The sequence below is a fragment of the Trichosurus vulpecula genome, chromosome 4, assembly GCF_011100635.1.
Source record: "Trichosurus vulpecula isolate mTriVul1 chromosome 4, mTriVul1.pri, whole genome shotgun sequence".
NCBI classification, from domain to species: domain Eukaryota; kingdom Metazoa; phylum Chordata; class Mammalia; order Diprotodontia; family Phalangeridae; genus Trichosurus; species Trichosurus vulpecula.
Genome location: NC_050576.1, coordinates 157,400,593 through 157,425,032, shown reverse-complemented (window position 1 = coordinate 157,425,032; position 24,440 = coordinate 157,400,593). Strand labels below are relative to the sequence as shown.

General features: G+C 39.0%; 1 protein-coding gene across 1 annotated transcript; it reads left to right on the top strand.

Annotated features, from left to right (window-relative positions):
* Positions 1-1,641: 1,641 nt before the first annotated feature.
* On the top strand, positions 1,642-17,691 carry LOC118846872 (high affinity immunoglobulin epsilon receptor subunit alpha-like). Its single transcript, XM_036755561.1, has 4 exons — positions 1,642-1,717; positions 7,156-7,413; positions 13,318-13,581; positions 17,375-17,691. Exons 1-4 carry the CDS (start codon positions 1,642-1,644, stop codon positions 17,689-17,691), a joined length of 915 nt encoding a protein of 304 aa, XP_036611456.1.
* Positions 17,692-24,440: the final 6,749 nt, after the last annotated feature.

The following is a 24,440-nucleotide window of genomic DNA, read 5'->3' as shown; positions in this document are numbered from 1 at the left end:
AGCCACAGGTTCTCAAAGTGTGGTCTGGAGATTCCTAGAAAGTCCCCCAACATCCTTTCAGAGGGCCCATGAGCTCAAAACAATTTTCATAATAGTATTAAGATGTTTTAATTTTTAGTATTGTAAATTAACATTGTAAATATTGATAGATATAATTTTCATAAACAGAAATTCTTTGTGGGAGAGGTTCTTAATAACTTTTGAAAGTGCAAAGGGGGCCCTGAAAATGAAAAGCTAAATAAACTAGGGTAAATGTAGGGGAGCACTGGAAGTTTCCCTGAACTTTTGAACAGAGGAGTTCAGGGGGCCATCTCAATGCAACACATGGATGTTTCTGAAAGCTAAGCGAAAGATAGATTGGAGGGCAAAAGGGAAAGGTACAGGGATTAGGAGGGATTGTTAGGAGGGATTTGCTTAGATAGATGGTAATAAGGGCTTATATTAAGGTAGGGTCTGAAAGAGTAAAGAGTTAAGAACTAAAGAAAAGGGACTAGATGAGAAAGTGAGGGAGAAGTAAGAATCAAAGATAACTCCAAGTTTTTTAATACAGTGGATTCTGGTAATGGTGCTTCCTTTTACACACACACACACACACAGAGAGAGAGAGAGAGAGAGAGAGAGAGAGAGAGAGAGAGAGAGAAATAGAGAGAGAGAGAGGAAAAGAGACAGAGACAGAGACAGGAGGGAGAGGAGAGAGATATAGAGACGCAGAGAAAGAGAAGCTAGTTTTTTGGGTGAAAGATAAGAAGTTTGATTTTGGGCACACTGAATTTGATGTGCCATTAGAACACCATCCAAAGCCCTCTACCACTTTTGTTCCAACCTATCTTCCAGCCTGATACTCCACTACAATTTCATATACTCTGTGCCTTCTTGGTTTCCATGAATGTCTTGGGAGCTTTCCTGTCACTGCACCTCTGCTTACACTGCTTCCTATGCTTGCTCATACTCTCCTTCCACCTCTACTGGTCGAATTCCTTCAAGTGTCCATCCTTCCAGTCCCAGATCAAATACCATTTCATCCACAGAGCTTGCCATGATTTGCCCAGTCAGAAACTTCCATTGCTTCCTTTGTCACTTTGTGATGTCACATCTCTTACATCGACTTACTTTGGTCTACTTATTATTGTTGTCACTTGGTGACTGTGTAATATTTCCTTAGGTCAGAGTTGAAGCTCTGCATGAGGGCATGCTCAGTGGTGGAGTGGGTACTGGACAGTCTTCCCCAATCAGATATAATTGCCTTTGGGAAGGGATAGCCCTAGAGTCCAACCTACACCCCCAATATGCAGCTAACAATGCTTTACATGCCTGAGAGAGAGGCAGGTGGGAAGAAGGAAGTAGAAGGCAGGGGATATAGAAAAGGAGAAAGGCATGCCCTAGAGCAGGGGCATAACACCAATGCAACACGCAGAGGGTAGAGGTCCAAGTGAGTAGCGATGGTCATTGCAGGATTTTAGCGGGGAGGTGGAGGACAACTAGGCAATGAGATTCTGAACCAAAGTAACAGCATATTTCCTCTCCCTCTCATCATATGCTTGCATTGAAGAAAAGCCCTGTTCAGTCCATTCTATTTACAATTCTGCCCCACTAGAATGCGTTCTTGCCACTGCAAGACCATAGATTCTGTAGCCATATATAATGACAATTTGGCCAGCAGCTGTTGTGGGGATGAAAGACCAGCATGAGACTTACAACAAGAAGGCTGCTAGCACAGGTTAGCAACTTTAAGGGGTTAACAATCTCACTTTAATCATGCATACAAGTATCATTCACTTAGCTCAGAAGGAAAAGCCAGCACACTGAACTTCAGAGCAAACACAAATTACAAACAGAGACAATATAAACAGACCAAATCACAAGTCAGTTACCAGAGAAGAACCAATGGGTTCGGTTTACCAAAGCCCAGGGGACAGTTACAACAGCTTGCTGGGAGTCTCCACACTCCTTCCATGAGTGAGTCTCAAAAGTCAAACACCAAGCTCCCCTCAATTATATCCTATCCAGAGTCCTGAGGGCTCTGACCTCACCCAGACTGGATTTGTAAAAGTTCCCCACCCCCAGCATCATGTCTTATACAAGTGAATGACTCCTAATAGCCTCAGTGCTGAGAAATAGCTGAGAAATACTCCAAAACAAAAACAGCAAAAGGTTTCCCACCCATTCAAACAAAGGGGAGACTTGATAGTCTTAGCATCCCAAAAGGGAAGAACAGGGAAAAGTCTGATTACTGAACCACCATATGACCTAGGTTTGAATCTTGGCTCTTAATTACAAACTATGTAACCTTGGACAAGTCACTTTACCTCTGGGCTTCAGTGTCCTCATCTGTAAAATTGTTGATGTTGTCTGTCCTTTGTTCTCAAGGATGACCAATGGTATTAGTAGGGTGATCTCTTGACTTGCAAGTGAATTGGATCTGAGTGAGGCAGAGTTGTGCAAAGTCAGCAGCCTCCCTGTCTCCTCCACAGTCTTCAGAGTCCAGAGGCAAGGCATAGGTCAGAATGACTGGTGATGGCCTTGGATGCAGTGGGAGATGATGATCTGTTTAATCCAGGTCTTAGTTTGTCTGAGGCAACATCCATTCAGTAACCAAAGGCTATATAAGAATGGAGGTGAAAGATGGCCTAGTTTGCCTTCACAAAAGAATCAATCTGGGAGGGGGAGACCCTCAGAGTTTCTGGCCAGGACAGAAACAATAGCCATTTACACTCACTCTGAGCCATCCAAACAAGGCTTTGAATAGAATGATCTCTAGTGTTCCTTCAAGTTCAAAACCCTGTGATCATTGAGGGCATGGACTGTATCTTTATCTTTGTATATCCCTCAGAGCCTTGAAATGTAATGTCTTTTTTCTTTTTTTACTTGAATTGCTGCTTAATATATATTCTATCCCCTTCTCCATAGGGGAGCATTTAATAAATACTCATTGCTTGCTTAATTGATTACACCCTCCCCCCAAATCTGTCCCACACACACAGCTCTCCTCTCCCAGTCAAGAATCTGCTCTGGCTACTCCCTTCCATCAAACTTTCCAACACACACATAGACACACACACACATCAATAGGACAAGTAAGCAAACATAATGAACATGAAGAGAGGCTCATATGTAGGGAGCACATGTAGCATATAGTCAAGTCTCACTTATGGAGGGGAAACTGAGACCCAGACTTTGCAGGATCACCCTAACGATGCCTTTGTGTTATTCCTATTAACAATGTTCTCCACTGGTCTCCCATTGTATACACTCTGGTAAATATCTAGTCTCTGCCATTCCTGTGGGTGTGGTATATAGTTTCTGTCTGGTGTAGCCCTCTGCTGGTCCTGAATGGTCAATACGTGGTCAATGTTCCACTGTCCATTTTGAACCTCATAGATTGTCATGAAGTCATGCAGTTTCTCTCCATTTCCAGTTCCTGGCTTCAGCTGGAGTCATTAGCTGAGGTGCTGTCTCTTTGCTATTACAGGAAGAAGAGGCACTGTCATTACTGTTATAGCTTAAAGCCCTGAGAATTTTTGCCATATCTAAAGCTTAGAAAGTCAGAGACCGGGGTGAGCCAAGATGGCAGCTGGAAAGCAGGGACTTGCGTGAGTTCCATACCGAGTCCCTCCAAAAACCTATAAAAAATGGCTCTGAACCAATTCTAGAACTGCAGAACCCACAAGACAGCAGAGGGAAACAGGGCTCCCGCCCAGGACAGCCTGGATGGTCTCTGGGTGAGGTCTATCCCACACAGAGCTGGGAGCTGGGAGCTGGGAGCTGGGAACAGAGTGGAGCAGAACCCAGCCTGAGCAGCATGGACCATCCAGACCAGAAGGCAGGCGGAGGGAGCCCTAGAGCCCTGAATCAGTGAGCTGCAGCAGTTACCAGACTCCTCAATCCACAAATACCATAGACTGTGGAGAAGGTTAGTGGGAAAAGCTGCGGGAGTGTAAGGAGTTCGCGGTTCGGCTTCCAGCCCCGGGGGCAGCAGAGGTGGGGCAGCTACAGCTGCTGCCGCTTCTGGCCCCAGGCCCACCTGGTGGGAGGAATTAAGTGGCGGATCAGAGCAGGAGTGCACAGCCTGCTGAAGATCTAAGCCCAGTCCCGGTCGGGGGTTCTTGGGGAAGAAGGAGTGCTGGTGTGACAGAGCTGGCACCTCCCTAACGTGGAACATAGAACTCATTAGTCTACAAGCAGTCATACCCCACTGAAAAACTCAAGGCTCAAGTTAGTTGGTTGGGAATATGGCCAGGCAGCGAAAACACACCCAGATTCAGTCTCAGACTTTGGATTCTTTCTTTGCTGACAAAGAAGACCAAAACATAAAGCCTAAAGAAGACAACAAAGTCATAGAGCCTACAACAAAAGTCTCCAAGAAAAACATGAACTGGTCCCAGGCCATGGAAGAGCTCAAAAAGGATTTGGAAAAGCAAGTTAGAGAAGTAGAGGAAAAATTGGGAAGAGAAATGAGAAGGATGCAAGAAAACCATGAAAAACAAGTCGATGACTTGCTAAAGGAGACCCAAAAAAATACTGAAAAATACACTGAAGAAAACAACACCTTAAAAAATAGATTAACTCAAATGGCAAAAGAGCTCCAAAAAGCCAATGAGGAGAAGAATGCCTTGAAAGGCAGAATTAGCCAAATGGAAAAGGAGGTCCAAAAGACCACTGAAGAAAGTACTACTTTAAAAATTAGATTGGAGCAAGTGGAAGCTAGTGACTTTATGAGAAATCAGGATATTATAAAACAGAACCAAAGGAATGAAAAAATGGAAGACAATGTGAAATATCTCCTTGGAAAAACTACTGATCTGGAAAATAGATCCAGGAGAGATAATTTAAAAATTATTTGACTACCTGAAAGTCATGATTAAAAAAAGAGCCTAGATACCATCTTTCAAGATATTATCAAGGAGAACTGCCCTGATATTCTAGAGCCACAGGGCAAAATAGAAATTGAAAGAATCCATCGATTGCCTCCTCAAATAGATCCCAAAAAGAAATCTCCTAGGAATATTGTCGCCAAATTCCAGAGCTCCCAGATCAAGGCGAAAATACTGCAAGCAGCCAGAAAGAAACAATTTGAGTATTGTGGAAACCCAATCAGAATAACCCAAGATCTGGCAGCTTCTACATTAAGAGATCGAAGGGCTTGGAATGGGATATTCCGGAGGTCAATGGAGCTAGGATTAAAACCTAGAATCACCTACCCAGCAAAACTGAGTATCATGTTCCAAGGCAAAATATGGATTTTCAATAAAATAGAGGACTTTCAAGCTTTCTCAGTGAAAAGACCAGAACTGAATGGAAAATTTGACTTTCAAACACAAGAATCAAAAGAAGCATGAAAAGGTAATCAAGAAACGGAAATTTCAAGGGATTTAATAAAGTTGAACTGTTTTGTTTACATTCCTACATGGAAAGATGATGTGTATGATTCATGAGACCTCAGTATTAGGGTAGTTGAAGGGAATATGCATATATACATGTTCATGTATATATATATATAAGTGAATGTGTATGTATGTATATATCTATGTGTGTATGTGTATATATATATATATATATATATATATATATATATATATATATAGAGAGAGAGAGAGAGAGAGAGAGAGAGAGAAAGAGAGAGAGAGAGAAAGGGAGAGAGCGGACACAGGGTGAGTTGAAGATGAAGGGAAGATATCTAAAAGAAATAAAATGAAATTAAGGGATGAGAGAGCAACATACTGAGAGAGGGAGATAGGGAGAGATAGAATGGGGTGGATTATCTTGCATAAAGGTGGCAAGAGGAAGCAGTTCTGTGGGAGGAGGGGAGAGGGCAGGTGAGGAGGGAATGAGTGAACCTTGCTCTCATCAGATTTGGCCTGAGGAGGGAATACCATACATACTCAATTGGGTATCTTACCCCACAGGAAAGAAGAGGGAAGAAGATAAAAAAATAAAAGGGGGGGGGATTATGGAGGGGAGGGCAGATGGGAGTGGAGGTAATCAAAAACAAACACTTTGGAAAGGGGACAGGGTCAAGGGAGAAAATTCAGTAAAGCTGGATGGGTTGGGAAGGAGAAAAATATAGTTAGTCTTTCACAGCATGAGTATTGTGGAAGGGTTATACATAATGATACACGTGTGGCCTATGTTGAATTGCTTGACTTCTTAGGGAGGGTGGGTGAGAAGGGAAGAGGGGAGACAATTTGGAACTCAGTTTTAAAAATAAATGTTCAAAAACAAAAAAAAAGTTTTTGCATGCAACTAGAAAATAAGATATGCAGGCAATGGGGCGTAGAAATTTAACTTGCCCTACAAGAAAGGAAGGGAAAAGGGGATGAGAGGGGAGGGGGGTGATAGAGGGGAGGGCTGACTGGGGAACAGGGCAACCAGAATATATGCCATCTTGGAGTGGGGGGGAGGGTAGAAATGGGGAGAAAATTTGTAATTCAAACTCTTGTGAAAATCAATGCTGAAAACTAAATATGTTAAATAAATTTAAATTTAAACTGGTCAAAAAATAAATAAATGAATAAAAATGTCTTAAAAAAATTTAAAAAAAAAGGAAAGTCAGAGACCTCATATATACAGCAGTTGAACCAAGATGAGGGAGGACACTTTGTAGCTACTTCTAGAATGGGAGGGAAGAGCCTATCTCCGGGGTGGGAAACCTGTTTGGAATCAGTCAAAGGTCCATACCTGAAGACCTAGAGGCCCACATGTGACCTCAAAGCCACAGGTTCTCCATTCCTGGTGTGAATGAAATCCAGCAAAAGTAGTCAGACAGGATGGTGAACCAAGAGAAAGCATTGTCTCTCTCTGTCTGTCTGTCTGTCTGTCTGTCTCTCTCTCTCTCTCACACACACACACACACAGACACACACACAGACACAAACCCTAGAAAAAAGAATATCAAGGGAAATGCATGATCAACAGCATTAGAGACTAAGGAGAGCCCAAGAAGGATGACAATAGAGAACATATTTGGTAGGAGTGCTAGGAAGGCAGGGACTCCTCTCCCTCTGGGTCTCCCTTCAGTTCCCAGAACATCAGGGCCTCAGAGGAAGTCAGGACAGCTGATTAACTGTTAAACAGACTTTTGAATGTCTGAGTTTCTGAGACTGGACATCCTTTCAAGTATTCTTTTCTTGGCCTCTCTTTCTGCTCTCTGACCTATAGAGGATACTTCAAAGCCTTTACTGTCCCTGAATCCTCCATGGGACAGAATTTTCAGGGGAGAGAATGTGACCCTTCACTGTGAGGGATCCAGTGCCTCACATAGCAATGAGATCCAGTGGCTCCACAATGGTTCCAACATCCCAGTTCAAACTCCCAGCTATAGCATCACTTTTGCCACCATCAACAACAGTGGAGAATATAGGTGCCGGACTCGTGATTCTGCCCTCAGTGACCCTATGTATCTAGAAGTCTATAGTGGTAAGTGTTGGACCTAAGGAGATCTGGGGCAAAGATGGAATGAAAAAGCATTTTTTTTTCACAAGCAGCCCAGATTTAACCTACTGAGCTAGATTGAATCTGAGTGCCTTCATGGAGGCAAGATGGAGATTATATACACAAAGATTGTAGGAGGAATTGAGGGGTGGCCTGGGGTGACTAGAGGAGGGCTGTGCTAAGTGTTGGATATATGAATCAAAAAGAAACAAAAATGATGGCTTCTGCTATCAAGTAGTTTACATTCTAATCAGGAAAAACAAGACATATGAAGCAAAAGAGTTGCAGAAAAGTTGGATAGGCCTGAATGTCAGTCTTATGTCAAGGTTCAACGATCCTTAGAGTGCATCAGTAAATCAGATAGTACAATGCCCAGGGGTCTGTAGGGCATTGTGGCAGGATAAATGACAATGCCTGATGATCTTTAAATTACCAGTAGTCTTATAGCTGTTGATTTGCAGCTGATTCAAATGGAATGAACATTTATGTCATTTTTTTCCACCTGACCACCCCCCATGGTGTCCAGGAAGTTGGTGGAGAGGCTAAAGAAAGACAGAAGAGTATCCTTTCAGTAGTTCTTTCTGCCTGACTGCCTGGATGAGGTCTTTTTGGTTTAACATACTGGATGGTTCTCTACTACCACCCTCTTTTCTTCTGTGCAAGACGTAGGCGTTGTTTGATTCATGGGCCCCAACTTTCCCTGATTGTAGTGCTCATATTGGGGAGCTGGCAAAGGGTTTAAGTCAGTCACATGTCTCAAATTGCCTCAATCATAGGCAGTTGCAGAGCTGAGCTGGGGCTTCTTAACTGTGTTAGGAGTGAGCTTGGGGCAGGAGCACCTAGAGCCTTGTCAACACATCTTTATCTAGAATGGATCATGCTTGATTAACCTTATTTCCTTTTTTTTGACAGAGTTAAAAGACTGGTTGAACAATCAAATGCTTTCTATAGAGTTCATCAAGATTTTAATAATGCATGTGACAACCCACCGCATGCTATTTTTGTGGATAAAGCAAAGAGATATGAGTTATAATAATACTGTTAGTTAGATTAGGAACTGGCCGATTGATCACAACAGTGCCTGGCACATTGTAAGTGCTAACTTGGAAAGACTGTTTCCATGTAATAAGATTAGGAGTGGTAGTATCACTTATATAGTGCTTTAGGATTTAGGAAGTACTTTGTATATATGATCTTATTTGATCCTTAACAATTACCCTATGAGGTAGGTGCTATTATTATCCCCATATTTCAGATGAGGGAACAGAGGCTAGCATTTATTACAGACTTTGTTAAAGGTTCAGATAGAAAGCTTATCAAATTTGCAGATGGCACCAAGCTGGAAAGATAGCTAACACATTAGATAAAATTAAGACCCAAAAAATCTTTACAGACTTAAGTGTTGGGCATTCAGAATGGTGTAAGGGAAAGCTCCAAATCACAATTTGAGTTAGAGGACCTTATTTTAAATCTTGTCTTGATGCTTATTATCTGCAATGCTTTTAGTCAAGTGATAACCTATCTATACCTTGGTTTCCTCATCTGGAAGACAAAGGAATTGGCCTAAATGGCCTCAGATGTTCCTTCCAACTGTACATCTATAATCCTCTCCTCTACTTTGATAAAATTCAGTAGGGCTAAATGTAAACACTCTGAGTTGGATTAAAAACTCAACTCTACAAATACAAGAGGCAAAAGATATGACTACTGTGTGTGTGTGTGTGTGTGTGTGTGTGTGTCTGTGTGTGTCTCTGTGTGTGTGTGTTTGTGTTTAGAAAGGATCCTGGGGATTGGGGAGGAGACTGCAATTTCAATCTAAGTAAGTAAAATAATCTCAACAACCTCCATATGACAACAAAAATAGGCTGCATTAAGAAAGATACAGTTCCCAGCCTCAGATAAGTGATAATCCCATTGTATTCTGCTCTGGGCAGACCACATCTGTTTGGTTCTGAGCTCCCTACTTTGGGAAGTAACTGGATAAACTGATGATTGCCCAGAAGATAGCAACTGGGACAGGGAAGGATCTTGAGACCACACTTTGTGAGGATCAGTTGAAGGAACTAAAGATATTTAGCAAGGAAAAGAAAAGAATTAGGGGAGACATGATAGCTATATTCAAATACTTGATAGGCTTTCAGAGGAGAAAGTAAGGCTGGTAACTTAGCACAGCCTTCCCTCACTTAAATCCAATTCACTTGCCTGTCATGGCTTCACCTCCCTGATGTCATTGTCCTTTTTCAGATCAAAGGATAACCAACAACCTCTGTGAATAGTAGTAGGAGCTGCCCCACTGGGGACCCAACTGGAACTGGTCAATTGGGCAACACAGTTCCCTTCTCTTTCTCTTTCTCTCTTTCTTCCTTCCTTCATTCCTTCCTTCGTCCCTTCGTTCCTTCCTTCATTGCTTTCTTCCTTCTTTCCTTCCTTCCTTTTTTCCTTCCCTCCTTCCTTCTTTCCTTTCCTTTCTTTTCCATTCCTTTCCTTTCCTTTCCTTTCCTTTCCTTTCCTTTCCTTTCCTTTCCTTTCCTTTCCTTTCCTTTCCTTTCCTTTCCTTTCCTTTCCTTTCCTTTCCTTTCCTTTCCTTTCCTTTCCTTTCCTTTCCTTTCCTTTCCTTTCCTTTCCGTATGTCCACATAGAGTATCATACCCTTACCTGCAAGTGCTCTGCCCAAAGGAATGTAAATTTGGGTTGCTGAAACCTCACAAGAGGTTTCACAATCTCACAAGATATCTTGGAGTTTATGGGTTTATTATTTTTTTCTTTTACTTTTTTAATTAATTAATTTTTAGTTTTCAACATTCACTTCCATACGATTTTTGAGTTCTAACTTCCCACTCCCCCCAAGGTAGCATGTAATCTGATATAGACTCAGTGTATACATTCGTATTAAACGTATGTTCACACTAGTCATGTTGTAAAGAAGGATTAGAACCAATTGGAGGAACCACAAGAAAGAAGAAACGGGATAAAGAGAAAGAGAGGCAGAGAGAGAGACAGAGAGAGAAAGAGCAAGTAGTGCACTTTGAACTGCATTCAGACTCCGTAATTCTTTTTCTGGGTGTGGACAGCATTTTCCATTATGAGTCTTTTGGAGTTGTCTTAGATCCTTGCATTGCTGAGAAGAACTAAGTCTATCAAAGTTAGTCATCACACAATGTTGCTGTTACTGTGTGCAATGTTCTCCTGTCTCTGTTCACTTCACTCAGCATCAGTTCATGTAAGTCTTTCCAGCTTTTTCTGAAGTCCGAGGTAACGCCCGTTCAGGGAATAGGCCTCTTTAAGAAGTTAAACACAAAAAATAAGGAAAGTGAAAATAATATGTTTCAATATGCATTCAGATTCCATTAGTTCTTTCTCTGAATGTGGATAGCTGAATGGAAAATCATCATGAGTCTTTTGGAGTTGTCTTGTATCATTGTATTGCTGAGAAGAGCTAAGTCATTCATACTTGATCATCACACAATGTTGCTAATACTGTGTACAATGTTTCTGTGGTTCTGTTTACTTCACTCAGCATCAGTTCATGTAAGCCTTTCCAGCTTTTTCTGAAGTCCGAGGTAACGCCCGTTCAGGGAATAGGCCTCTTTAAGAAGTTAAACACAAAAAATAAGGAAAGTGAAAATAATATGTTTCAATATGCATTCAGATTCCATTAGTTCTTTCTCTGAATGTGGATAGCTGAATGGAAAATCATCATGAGTCTTTTGGAGTTGTCTTGTATCATTGTATTGCTGAGAAGAGCTAAGTCATTCATACTTGATCATCACACAATGTTGCTAATACTGTGTACAATGTTTCTGTGGTTCTGTTTACTTCACTCAGCATCAGTTCATGTAAGCCTTTCCAGCTTTTTCTGAAGTCCGAGGTAACGCCCGTTCAGGGAATAGGCCTCTTTAAGAAGTTAAACACAAAAATAAGGAAAGTGAAAATAATATGTTTCAATATGCATTCAGATTCCATTAGTTCTTTCTCTGAATGTGGATAGCTGAATGGAAAATCATCATGAGTCTTTTGGAGTTGTCTTGTATCATTGTATTGCTGAGAAGAGCTAAGTCATTCATACTTGATCATCACACAATGTTGCTAATACTGTGTACAATGTTTCTGTGGTTCTGTTTACTTCACTCAGCATCAGTTCATGTAAGCCTTTCCAGATTTTTCTGAAATCTGCCTACTTATCATTTCTTATAGGACAATAGTATTATATTACATTCATATACCACAACTTGTTCAGCCATTCCCCAACTGATAGACATTACCTCAATTTCCAATTCTTTGCCACCGCTAAAACAGTTGCTATAAATGTTTTTGTCCATGTAGATTCTTTCCCCCTTGTTTATGATCTTTTTGGCATACAGACTTAGCAGTGGTATTGCTAGATCAAAGTGTATGCATAGTTTGATTGTCCTTTGGGCATAGTTCCAAATCCAGAATCATTGGATCAGTTCTACAACTCCACCAATAGTGCATTAGTGTACCAATTTTCTCACATCCTCTCCAGTGCTCGTCATTTGCCTTTTCTGTCGTATTAGCAAATCTGATAGGTGCGAGGTGCACCTCAGAGTTGTTTTAATTTGAATTTCTATAATCAATAGTGATTTAGAGCCTTTCTTCATATGATTATAGGTAACTTTGATTTCTTCCTCTGAACACTGCCTGCTCTTCTCCTTTCACCACTTATCAATTGGAGAATGACTTGTATAATTACAAATTTGACTCAGTTCTCTATATATTTGAGACATGAGGCCATTAGTAGAGATATTTACTATCAAGTTTGTTTCCCAGCTTTCTGCTTTCCTTCTATTATTGTTTGCATTGGTTTTGCTTCAGTAAAATCTTTTCAATTCAATATAATCAAAATTATCTATTTTATATTTCATAATGCTATCTATATCTTTATTGGTCACAAATTCTTCCCTTCTCCATAAATCTGAAAGGTGAACTATTCCTTGCTCTCCTAATTTGCCTGTGGTATCCATGTTTATGTCTAAACCATGTGCCATATTGTTTTCCAGTTTTCCCAAAAGTTTTTGTCAAACAGTGAAAGGAACTTGCATTCTAATGGGGATGATACAAACAGAAGGTTTCAGCAGAAAATCATATGGAAAGATACCATGGTACATGTGGTGTAATGGCAAAACAGATGGTAATGTTCTCTAATGTCATTTCTACTGAAAATCATATCCATGTCTGACATTGAACCATTTGACAATGCCAAGAAGTGAACTTTGGTGATGAGAACTCTATTTTCTGGGTCTTTGGTAACTGTGATTGCTGAGCAAGCAGGGATTCCAGCACCCTGAGAGCAAATGCCAAGTCACATCTCCATAGGGATTACTTCCCACAATGATGGCTGTGAGATTCAGGCTGGAAGTGCAACATGTGTTGGTGGTGACAAGGAAAGTAGATCCCAGTGTGGATGGTTGTCTAATCATGGCCTTGTGCTTTGAATGAACTATAGAAAGGGTGAAGAGAGAAAATATGAAATACTCATGGATGAATAGAAGAGGATAGAATAGACTTTCCCACAAGTTAATATTCCCAATGAGGGCTTGTTGTGCTTCAATAATCTATAGCTTAGGTTGGGGGAGTTGGGCTCAGTATATCAGTGCTGACACAGACTGAAGAATCCACAGATTGTTTTTGAATAGTAATAATTTTTTTCTAAAATTCTGAGGAGGGGTTGATAGAAGGGGTCCCTAGGCTTCTCCACACTGTCAAAAAGATCCATGACACCAGAGAGGTTTAAAATGCCTGGTATAGATGAAGCTCTGGAAGAAAGATCCCATCTCTTCCCACCTCTCCATCCTTCCAATACTGAGGGGAGAGGGAAGGGATGTCAAAGTCACAGAAAAACTATGAAGTTTATTATTTTGGCATTTTCAGACTGCCTGCTCCTCCAATCTTCACTTCCAATCATGCAAGAGGGAGAACCCCTACTTCTGCATTGCCATGGTTGGAAGAACCAAGCTGTCTACAAGGTGACTTTCTACCATAAAAACAAAGCTCTCAAATACTGGTATGAGAACCACAACATCTCCATTCGTCATGCCACAGTCCACAACAGAGGCTCCTACCACTGCACTGGCATCCTATGGAGGATAAATTACACCTCAGAGGCTCTGTACATTGATTTCCACGCTGAAAAAGGTAAGGATCAAGCTAAGGAACCCTTTATCATCAGGGTCCAGAAAAAATAGCTTATAAAAGATTCTAGGAATTGGAAAGGTATCTCACCCTTCAGAGAGTAGAAGGTCTGAATTGACATTGGAAACTATCTGTTTGGGTGGCAAGAGTAGAGTATGAGTGGAGACAGAGGGTGGAAAGGAAGTAGAGCAGCCTTTTGCCAGAAGGCAATTGATGTTAATTCCATGATCTATGGCAAATCTACCCTTGTTACATTATCTGAAAAAACTAAAGGAGCCCCTGGAAACTATCTAACATGTTAGGGATTACTGTGACCTGTTTTTTGGGCATCATCCACACTGTTTTCAATGTTTATTGAGAATAGTTAGTTCCTTGTACATAAAATCTAACAAACATAATGTTAGAACTAGAAACTAACTTAATGGTCATCTATGCCAACCTTCTAATTTTAAAATAGTGTGTACCCAGTAAATACTTAGTTATTTGTTGATTAGTGGACCAATATGCTTATAAATAACTAATTAACTTTAAATGCATTGATCTGCCCTTTGTTTTAAGTGGTCCCATCCCATTTCCTTTGCCCATTTCTTCTTCAGATATTTGAGTCCTAGGGAAACAAATAGTTTGCTGTTAACATATCTTGTAAAATCCCTTAAGATTAGTAGTGGTCAGTTGGGAAGCCATGTAGGCTAGATTATGTGGGGTAGTCACAATTTCAAGAAAAAAATATGTACTTTCAATGCCACTTTAAAAAATACCCCTTTTTCTGCTCAGTTCTCATGATCTATTCCTCTAGTCTGCAGCCTCAAGGCCACATGTGGCCCTTTAGGTCCTCAAGTGCAGCCCTTTGACTGAATCCAAACTTCATAGAACAAATCAACTTAATAAAAGGATTTGTTAGACTTGTTTGTTAGATTTGTTGGACTAGACTAGAGTTGAGTCCATATCAGCCACATTCAGGAATGGTTACACTTCTGATCTTACCACCACCCATACAAGTTCCACTACTATGATAAAGAACTCTGAAATTCCTTTGTAAAAACACAACCCACACTTAGTCCATCTTTCCCCATGATTTACTCTTCCTAAACTTAGATTATTTTTCATCCTTACCATAACTTTCAAACCTTATATTCATTATTTCTTTCCAAGGCCATCATTCCTGCGCTGGCTTTAATTTCCTCCCTTCTGAATCTTGGCTCTTAAGTTAACCAGTTCAGTGCCATTCAATCACTTATTCTCCATTCCTTGCTCCTAGTCTTGTTGATACCCACACCTTGCCAAACATCATCCCTAGGTTACTCTCCTCATCTTTTTTCTCTTCCCCTACTTAGCATGTTGCCGGAGAGAGCTAGATCAAGTCACACAACTGAGTTGACTGGGTCTACTATGAATTTGCTATTTAATTTTTATTGGGCCTTTGTAACAAAACAGTCCTTTAGTTGAACCCTGATTTACTATCTCTACTATTGTCCTGAGTGAACATTGCAAACTTTTTCTTCTACCCTCAAACCTCTTATGAGGAATTTATTTGTATTTTACAAAAAAAAATAGAAGGCACATTCACTGTGAACTCTCTGCTCCCCTTCACTACATAACTTGGACTCCATTGACTTCACCTTCCCTACACAATTCTCTCCTCCTTTACTCCCTATCTCTAATGATCAGGTAGCCCTACTCCATGCAAAAACCAATATTGCCACAGTTGTCCTTAATCCTATTCCCTCCCATCTTCCCCAACAAATTGCATCCACAATTGAAGAACCTAAGTGGCACAGTGTATAGAATGTTGGACTTAGTCAGGATTACTTGAGTTAAAATCCTGTCTTGGACACTCACTACCTGTGTGACCTTGGGCATGTTACCTACACTCTTTCTCAACCATCTGTACACTTAGGATAAGAATATTTACCTCATGGGGCTATTTTCAAGATCAAATGAGAAAAATAAAGCACTTGCTATCCAAATGTTAGCTCTTATCACTACAATGTTTCTTTTCTCTAAATATGTATCTCCTTATTTATACATTCCTTCTCTGATATCTACAAATGTACCTGTCTTACACATCCTTAAAAGCCTCTACAAGATAGGACCACATCCTCTAGTCGACTTTTTTCTGTACCTTTTATCCCCTTCTCAGGTAAACTACATGAGAAAATCATCTGAATTTCGTACCTCCATTTCCTTTCCTTCATTCATTTCTCAGCCCCTTGCAATTTGGCTTCAAACGTTGTCTCAAGTGAAAAGACTCTATTGAAAGTTCTCAATGACCACTTAATTGTCAAGTCTGATGGCCTTTTCTTCGTCTCCATTCTTCTGGACCCTTCCAAATCAATTGGCACTATTGAGCATTCTTTTCCCTTAAATACTTTCTCCCATCTTCATACTGCGACATTACCCTCTTTTCCCCCACTTCCTGCTACTTTTCCATCTCCTTTGCTAGATTGTTATATCCATATCATGCCCCCTAAATGTACTTCAATGTACTTCATCATGCCTCCTAGTTGTATTTCAGTGATCTAGCATACTCCGAGCCTCATTCTCTTCTTTCTCTACATTCTCTCATTTGATGATCTCATAAACTTCCATAGATTTAATTATCATTACTATGTAAGTGAATCCTAAATTAATATGTTCAGCCCTGTTGTCTATAGTGAGCTCCATCAAGGGATAACCAACTGCCTGTTGGATATTTCAAACTAAATATTCCTCGAATATCTTAAATTCAATGTGTCCAAATTGGAACTCAAATGTTCCTATAAGCCCAATCCTCTTCTTCCAACTTTAAAATTTCTTTCAGTGGTATCACCATCTTTCCAGTCATCTAAATATGCAACCTGCAATATCCTTGCTTCTTTAATATGTACTTGTCAAATCTTATAATTTCTCTCCACAACACCCCTTACATATATCCCCCTCTCTCCACTAGCCCATCCTAATTCAGCTATTCAATATGCCTCACCCAGATTACTATATTAACTTTTCCATTGGACTCACTCATCTGTGTGTAATCCAGTCTATCCCCACCCCCACCCACCTTGACTTCCAGAGTGATTTTCTTAAATCACAAATCTGGGCATTTCACTCATCTACTCAATAAACTTTGGTGGCTCCCTATAATTTCTAAGACCAAATATAGACTCCTCAGTTTGGCATTTAGGGCCATTTATAATTTCACCCTTACTCCTTTTCCTACATTACTCCACTTCCTGCTTCCTTCAGTCAAATCAACTTGCTTTTTGTTTCTTGTTCTTCCTCTCCATGCCTTTGTGTTAACCTTCTCCCATGTCTTGAATGTGCTCCTCTGTCCCGTAGAATCCTTAGTCTCATTCAAGACCATATCTCAGTCCCAGCTTTGGCATGTGGGTTTTTCTGGTCTCCCTAGATGTTAGTACCTTCTCCTACCTCATCTCTCCTGAGAGAGTATAAGTTCCTTAAAAGAAGGGGCTGGTCCACTTCAGTCTTTTCATTCCCAGGGCTTAGGACAGTGCCTAGCATAACAGGTCTTAATAATTTTTTGCTTTGATTGATTGATTGTCCAACCAGGTTCCCAACTTTTAGTTAAAAAAGTGGCTAGTTTGGAGAAAGGAGGAGATTTATGGAGAGATGAGAATCTTTATTACCTCCCACTCATCACAAGGGCCTCCCTCCTCCTCCTCATTCCTCCTATTCATCTTAAGACGATGTAGAACCAAAAGTAAAGGACAGAAAGTTCTGAGTCTCATTGAATTTCCAAATTTTGATTTTCAGACTAAGGACCTGTTTCATTTGTCTGCCTGTCTCAAATGTTCTGTAGGTGCTCTCAGCCATATGCAATTCCTACTCCCTCTGATGATGGGAATTCTATTTGTTGTGGACACAGCCCTGTTGGTTTTGACACAGAAACAACTAAATTTCCTCATTGAAAAGGAGAAGATCTTGGCATCCAAAGATCCTGCAAAGGCTGATACTGAGGCTGAGTCTAAGGCTAAGTCTGATAATGAAGCTGCTTTTGATCCTGAACCTGAACCTCAGCCTCAACCTGAACCTGAACCCAAATATGAACCTGATCCTGATCCTGATCTGGATCCTGACCTAATACCATTATCATTGAAATCTGATGTCACAGCATAAGCCACAGAGCTTTAAGACCACTGAACAGACACGTTGCTCCAGGAGTCACTTTCTTCATCTGTAAATGAAGAAATTGGAGTAAATAATTATTAAAGTCCCTCCCATCTCTAATATTATCTGCCTCTTTCTCTTTCTGTCTGTACTCTTCCTCCTTTATCCTTGTTCATGATACGTACACCCACAGAACCTTTCAGGTCTTCCCTTCTTCCCAGTTTCCTTCCTTTTTCTGCTTGATTTCAGTCAGTAGACAGTGTCCTACTCTTTCCCCTCACTCCAAAGGCTGATTGCCAAGAAGAGCATAGACACCACTGGCTGAAGTGAACTCAAATGTTATATGGCTGTGCTAGGGGGCCTTATCATGTAAAGTAGTGATTTTTCTCTCTGAGTTCTTAAGTGTGTTACACATTTTGAGTTTATAGTAACTGACATGGCAGAAAGAGAAAAAGATAGATTTATTCACTAAGAAGACTCTGAAGTAATAAAGTTCAGTTATTTGAATAACCGATCTCCTTTGCCTATTATATAACAAAAGGAAAAGAAACAGTAATCACCCAAAAAATTCATATGGCCTTGGAGACTCAAGCACTGTGTTGGAATTCAAAAGACCTGGATTCTAGCTCCAGCTCTACCACTTACTAATTGTTTGAACATAAGCAAATACATTTCTCCCTATTGGCCTATTTTCTTTGCCTATATGATAGGAGGGTAGAACTAAAAAAATTACAAGAGCCTTTTTCTAGTGTCAATATGTTAACACTTTTCCTTCTGTGCCATCACTTCTCATCCTTAACCCTGAAGGGAGATGAGGTTTTTTTGGTGCCTTACAATGAAACTTTCCCCTTCCACTGTCCTGCTATTTATCTGTCATTGGCACTAACTCTTCTAGATGTTGTTGTTCAGGCATTTCAATCATGTCTGACTGATCATAACACCATTTGGGGTTTTCTTGGCAAAGATACTGGAATGGTTTGCCATTTCCTTCTCCAGTTCATTTTACTGATGAGGAAATTGAGGCAAACAATTATGTTAATTGCCAAGAGTCACACCACTAGTAAGAGTATGAGGCCAGATTTGAACCTAAGTCTTCCTGACTCCTGGACTCATGCTCTATCTCATTTGTCACCTAGCTGCCCCAATTCTTCTAGATATTCATTCAAAAAATAAGTGTATTTCAAAGGGTTGTGTTATAAACTCTATAAATATATGAGTCCCCCTTTCACTGGTTTAAAAGGCTCCTAAGAGAAAAATAGTACCTTTCACATTACATTAAAGTGAAGCATGGAGTTCAGAACAAAGAAACAATAGTTTCATTCTATTCCGTCCTAGTCAGATCAGATGTATAATCATGAGTGGAGCATTTTAATAGGGCCATTGAGAACATGAATCTGATCCAAAGGAAGGCAATCTGATTGATAAAAGGTTTCTAATTCATACTATATAAGGATTGATTGAAAGATCATCTACCTTGGAGAATATTAGAGAGGACAGGTTATTTGATTGACTTTCATGTGGAAGGAGGATTAGACTTGTTCCACTTGTTCCTAGAGGGTAGAGCTAAGAACAATATATGTCAGTTGTAAAGGAGCAAATTTGGGCTTGGTGTTAGAAAAATTCTTCCTAAGAATTAGAGCTATCCAAAAATAGAACTAGATACCTTGGGACCCTCTTCAATGAAGGTCTTCAAACAGGAGTTTGGTATGCTATAAAGGAGATTCTTATTTTGGTATAGGTTGGACTTGGTGGTCTCTAAGAATCCTTCCAACTGTGAGACCCTATGACTGTTTTAGAGCTTTAAGACCGCAATGACTAGAAAATCATTTCAAGCAACTAAGAGAAAGTCATCATATTTTTAAGTCAGTATGAATCGCATAAGATTCTTCTATAAAAATGAAAAATGACAGGTGTAATACAATATGCAGAAAATTATAATATGTAGGGTAAACATGGCCTGATGAAAATAACAATGGATTTGATGTTCATAAAAAGTATATTTAAACTGAAACTCTGCTACTTGTTACCCACATGGATCTTAGAGTTGGAGTATTTGTATCTGACAAATGAAGAAACACCATAAATGATTAAACAAAGAAATAAAAAAATCTAAGGATATCAGTGACACTGACAGAATGAGTATTAAACATAGCACTGCATCTAATGGCATAGAGATCAAATTTTTTTCTTTCTTCTTTTTAATTAAGATTTTTTTTAATTTTTAGTTTATAACCCTCAGTTCTGCATGATTTTGAGTTCCAGATTTTTTTCCCTCCTCTCCCCCCCACCCTCCCCAAGATGACATGGAACCCGATAGATCTTCTACATATAACTTTGCATTAAACTCATTTACACAATAGTCAAGTTGTAAAGAAGAATTATGACCAATGGAATGAATTATGAGAAAGAAGAATCAAAAACAAAACAAAAGAAAAAAAAAAACAAAAACAAAAGAGGAAAAAAGCAAAAGAAAAAAAGGAGAGCAAATAGTTTGTCTCAATCTGCATTCAGACTCCATAGTTATTTCTCTCGACGTAGATAGCGCTCTCCATCATGAGTCCTTTGGAGCTGTCTTTAAACCTTGTGTTGCTGAGAAGAGCCAAGTCTATCAAGGTTAGTCATCACAAAATCAATATATCTGTGGTTGTGTATAATATTCCCTTGGTTCTGCTCCTCTCACTCAGCATCATATCATGTAGGTTTTTTCCAGATCATTATGGAGTCTGTATCTTCCCCATTTCTTATAGCACAATAGTATTCCATTGCATTCATATGCCACAACCTATTCAGCCATTCCCCAATTGATGAGCATTCCTTTGATTCCCAATTCTTTGCTACCACAAAAAGAGCCACCATAAATATTTTTGTACATATGGGTCCCTTTCCCATTTGTGTGATCTTTTTAAGATATAACCCTAGAAGTGGTAATGTTGGGTCAAAAGATATGCACATTTTTGTAGCCCTTTGGGCATAGTTCCAAGTTGCTCTCCAGAATTGCTAGATCAGTTCACAGCTCCACCAGCAATGTAACAGTGTTCTAATTTTCCCACATCTTCTCCAGCATTTATCATTTTCCTGTTCTGTCATGTTAGCCAATCTGACAGGAGAGATGTGGCACCTAAGAGTTGTTTAGATTTGCATTTCTCTAATCAATAGTGTTTTACAGCATTTTTTCATATGCCTATAGATATCTTTAATTTCTTCCTCTGAAAACTGCCCGTTCATATCCTTTGACCATTTCTCAATTGGGGAATGGCTTTTATTCCTATAAATTTGGCTCAGTTCCTTGTATATTTTAGATATGAGGCCTTTAACACAGACATTGGTTGTAAAGATTTTCTCTCAATTTTCTGTTTCCCTCCTAATTTTTGTTGCATTGGCTTTGTTTATACAAAAAGTTTTCAATTTAACATAATCAAAATTATCCATTTTGCGTTTTGTAATGCTCTCTATCTCTTGTTGGGTCATGAATTCTTCCCTTTCCCATAGATCTGATAGGTAAATTATTCCTTGCTCTCCCAAATTGCTTATACTATCAGCCTTTATTTCTAAATCATGAACCAAATTTGACTTTATTTTGGTAAATGGTGTAAGATATTGGTCTATGTCCAGTTTCTGCCATACCATTTTTCAACTTTCCCAGCAGTTTTTCTGGAATAGTGAATTCTTAGCCCAGAAGCTGGTTTCTTTGGGTTTATCAAGGAGTAGATTGCTGTAGTCATTGATTTCTGCATCTTGTGTACCTAACCTATTCCATTGATCTACCACACTGTTTCTTACCCAGTACCAGGTAGTTTTAATGAATGCTGCTTTCTAGTACAGTTTGATATCTGGTGTGGCTAAGCCACTTTCCCTAGCATTTTTTTTTCATTAATTCCCTTAATATTCTGGACTATTTGTTCTTCCAGATGAATTTTGTTATTATTTTATCTAGCTCTGTAAAATAATTTTTAGTAGTTGGACTGGTATGGCACCGAATAAGTAAATTAATTTAGGCAAAACTGTCATTTTTATTATATTAGCTCGGCCTAACCATGAGCAACTGATGTTATTCCATTTATTTAGATCTGACCTTATTTGTGTGAGAAGGGTCTGTCTTGGCAGGTAGACTCCCAAATATTTTATAGTGTCTACGTAACTTTGAATGGAATTTATCTTTCTATCTCTTGCTGTTTGGCTTTGTTAGTAATATCTAGGAATGCGGAGGATTTATGTGTGTTTATTTTATATCCTGCCACTTTGCTAAAGTTGTTTAGTATTTTAAGATGTTTTTTATTTGAATCCCTGGGTTTTTCTAAGTAAATCATCATGTCATCTGCAAAAAGTGATAATTTAGTTTCTTCTTTGCCTATTCTAATTCCTTCAATTTCTTTTTCTTCTCTCAATGCTAAATCTAACATTTCTAGTACCAAATTGAGTAATAGGAGTGATGATGGACATCCTTGTATCACCCCTGATCATATTGGGAATGCGTTAGCTTATCCCCATCAGATATAATGCTTGCTGATGGGTTTAGGTAGATGTTATTTATAATTTTAAGGAAGACTCCATTTATTCTTATTCTTTCTAGTGTTTTTAATAGGAATGGGTGTTGCATTTAGTCAAAAGCTTTTTCTGCATCTATGGAGATAATCATATGGTTTCTACTAATTTTGTTATTGATATGATCAATTATGCTGATAGTTTGCCTAATACTGAACCAGCCTTGCATTCCTGGAATAAATCCTACCTGGTCGTAGTGTATTATTCTCCTGATAAGTCGCTACAATCTTTTTGCTAATGTTTTATTTAAAATTTTTGCATCAATATTCATTAGGGAAATTGGTCTATAATTTTCTTTCTCTGTTTTGACTCTTCCTGGTTTAGGTATTAGTACCATATTTGTGTCATAAAAAGAATTTGGTAGGACTACACCTATTTTCCCAAATAGTCTATAAAGTATGGGAATTAATTATTCTTTAAATGTTTGATAGAATTCACATGTAAAACCATCTGGCCCTGGAGATTTTTATCATTGATGGCTTGCTCAATTTCTTTCTCTGAGATGGGGTTATTTAGGTAATTTACTTCCTCTTCTGTTAACCTGGGCAATTTGTATTTTTGTAAATATTCATCCATTTCCCTAAGGTTATCAAATTCATGGACATACAATTGGGCAAAATAATTCCGAATTATTGTTTTGGTTTCCTCTTCATTGGAGGTGAATTCATGCTTTTCATTTTTGATACTGGAAATTTGATTTTCTTCTTTCTTTTTTTTAAATCAAATTGAGTAGTGGTTTATCAATTTTATTTGTTTTTTTTCTTTTCATAAAACCATGGCTTAGTTTTATTTATTAGTTCAATAGTTTTCTTGATTTCAGTTTTATTAATCTCTCCTTTGACTTTCAGTATTTCTAATTTGGTATCTAATTGGGGATTTTCAATTTGTTCTTTTTCTAGCTTTTTCAGTTGTATGCCCATTTCATTGATCTCCTTTTTTATCTATTTTATTCATATAAGCGCTTAGAGATATAAAACTTCCCCTAAGAACTGCTTTTGCTGCATCCCATTAGTTTTGGTATGTTGTCTCATTATTGTCATTCTCTTGTATGAAGTTATTAATTGTTTCTATTTGTTCTTTGGCCTACTCATTCTTTAGAATTAGATTATTTAGTTTCCAATTAATTTTTATTTTTCTTTCTATTGTCCTTTATTACAAATAATTTTTATTTCGTCATAATCTGAGAAAGATGCATTGACTACTTCTGCCTTTCTGCACTAGATTGTGAGGTTTTTATGCCCTGGTGCATGGTCAATTTTTGAGTATGTGCCATGTACCACTAAGAAAAAAGTATATTCATTTTTAACTCCATTCAATTTTCTGCAGAGATCTATCATATCTGCCTTTTCTAAAATTCTTTTCACCTCCTTAACTTCTTTCTTGTTTATTTTGAGGTTAGATTTATCAAGTTCAGAGAGGGGGAGGTTGAGGTCCCCCACTAGTATGGTTTTGCTGTCTATTTCTTCCTGTAGCTCCCTTAACTTCTCCTCTCAGAATTTGCATGCTATACCACTAGGCGCATACATGTTAAATAATGATATTGCTTCATGGTCTATGGTGCCTCTTAGCAGGATATAGTGTCCTTCTTTACCCCTTTTAACTAGATCTTGGTTTGCTTTTGCTTTGTCTGAGATTAGGATTGTTACTCCTGCTTTTTTTTTTTTACTTTAGCTGAAGCACACTATATTCTACTCCATCCTTTTACCTTCACCCTGTGTGTATCCCCCTGTTTCAAATGTGTTTCTTGTAAACAACATAATGTAGGATTATGGTTTTTAATCCATTCTGCTATCTGCCTCCATTTTATGGGAGAGTTCATTCCATTCACATTCAGTTGTGATTACAAGCTGTGTCTTTTTCACCATCCTGTTTGCCTCACCCTTTTTATGCTTTTATTTCTCCTTCCTCCCTTCCACTCCTCAAGCGTTTTGCTTTTGACCACCACCTTCCTCAATTTATCCTCCCTCTCTTATCTTACCCTTTTCCCCTTGCTACTTCTTCCCTCCCTTTTGACCATCCCCCATTTCTTTCCCCTTCCCCCTCCTACTGCCTGTAAGACAAGTTTGATTTCTATACTTACCAGAGTATGTTATTCTCTTCTTGAACCAAATCCCATAAGAGTAAAGCTCATTTACTACTCTTCTCCCTCCCTTATTTTTCCTCTACTTTAATATGCTTTGTGCCCCTTCATGTGATGTAATTTACCCTTTTCTATT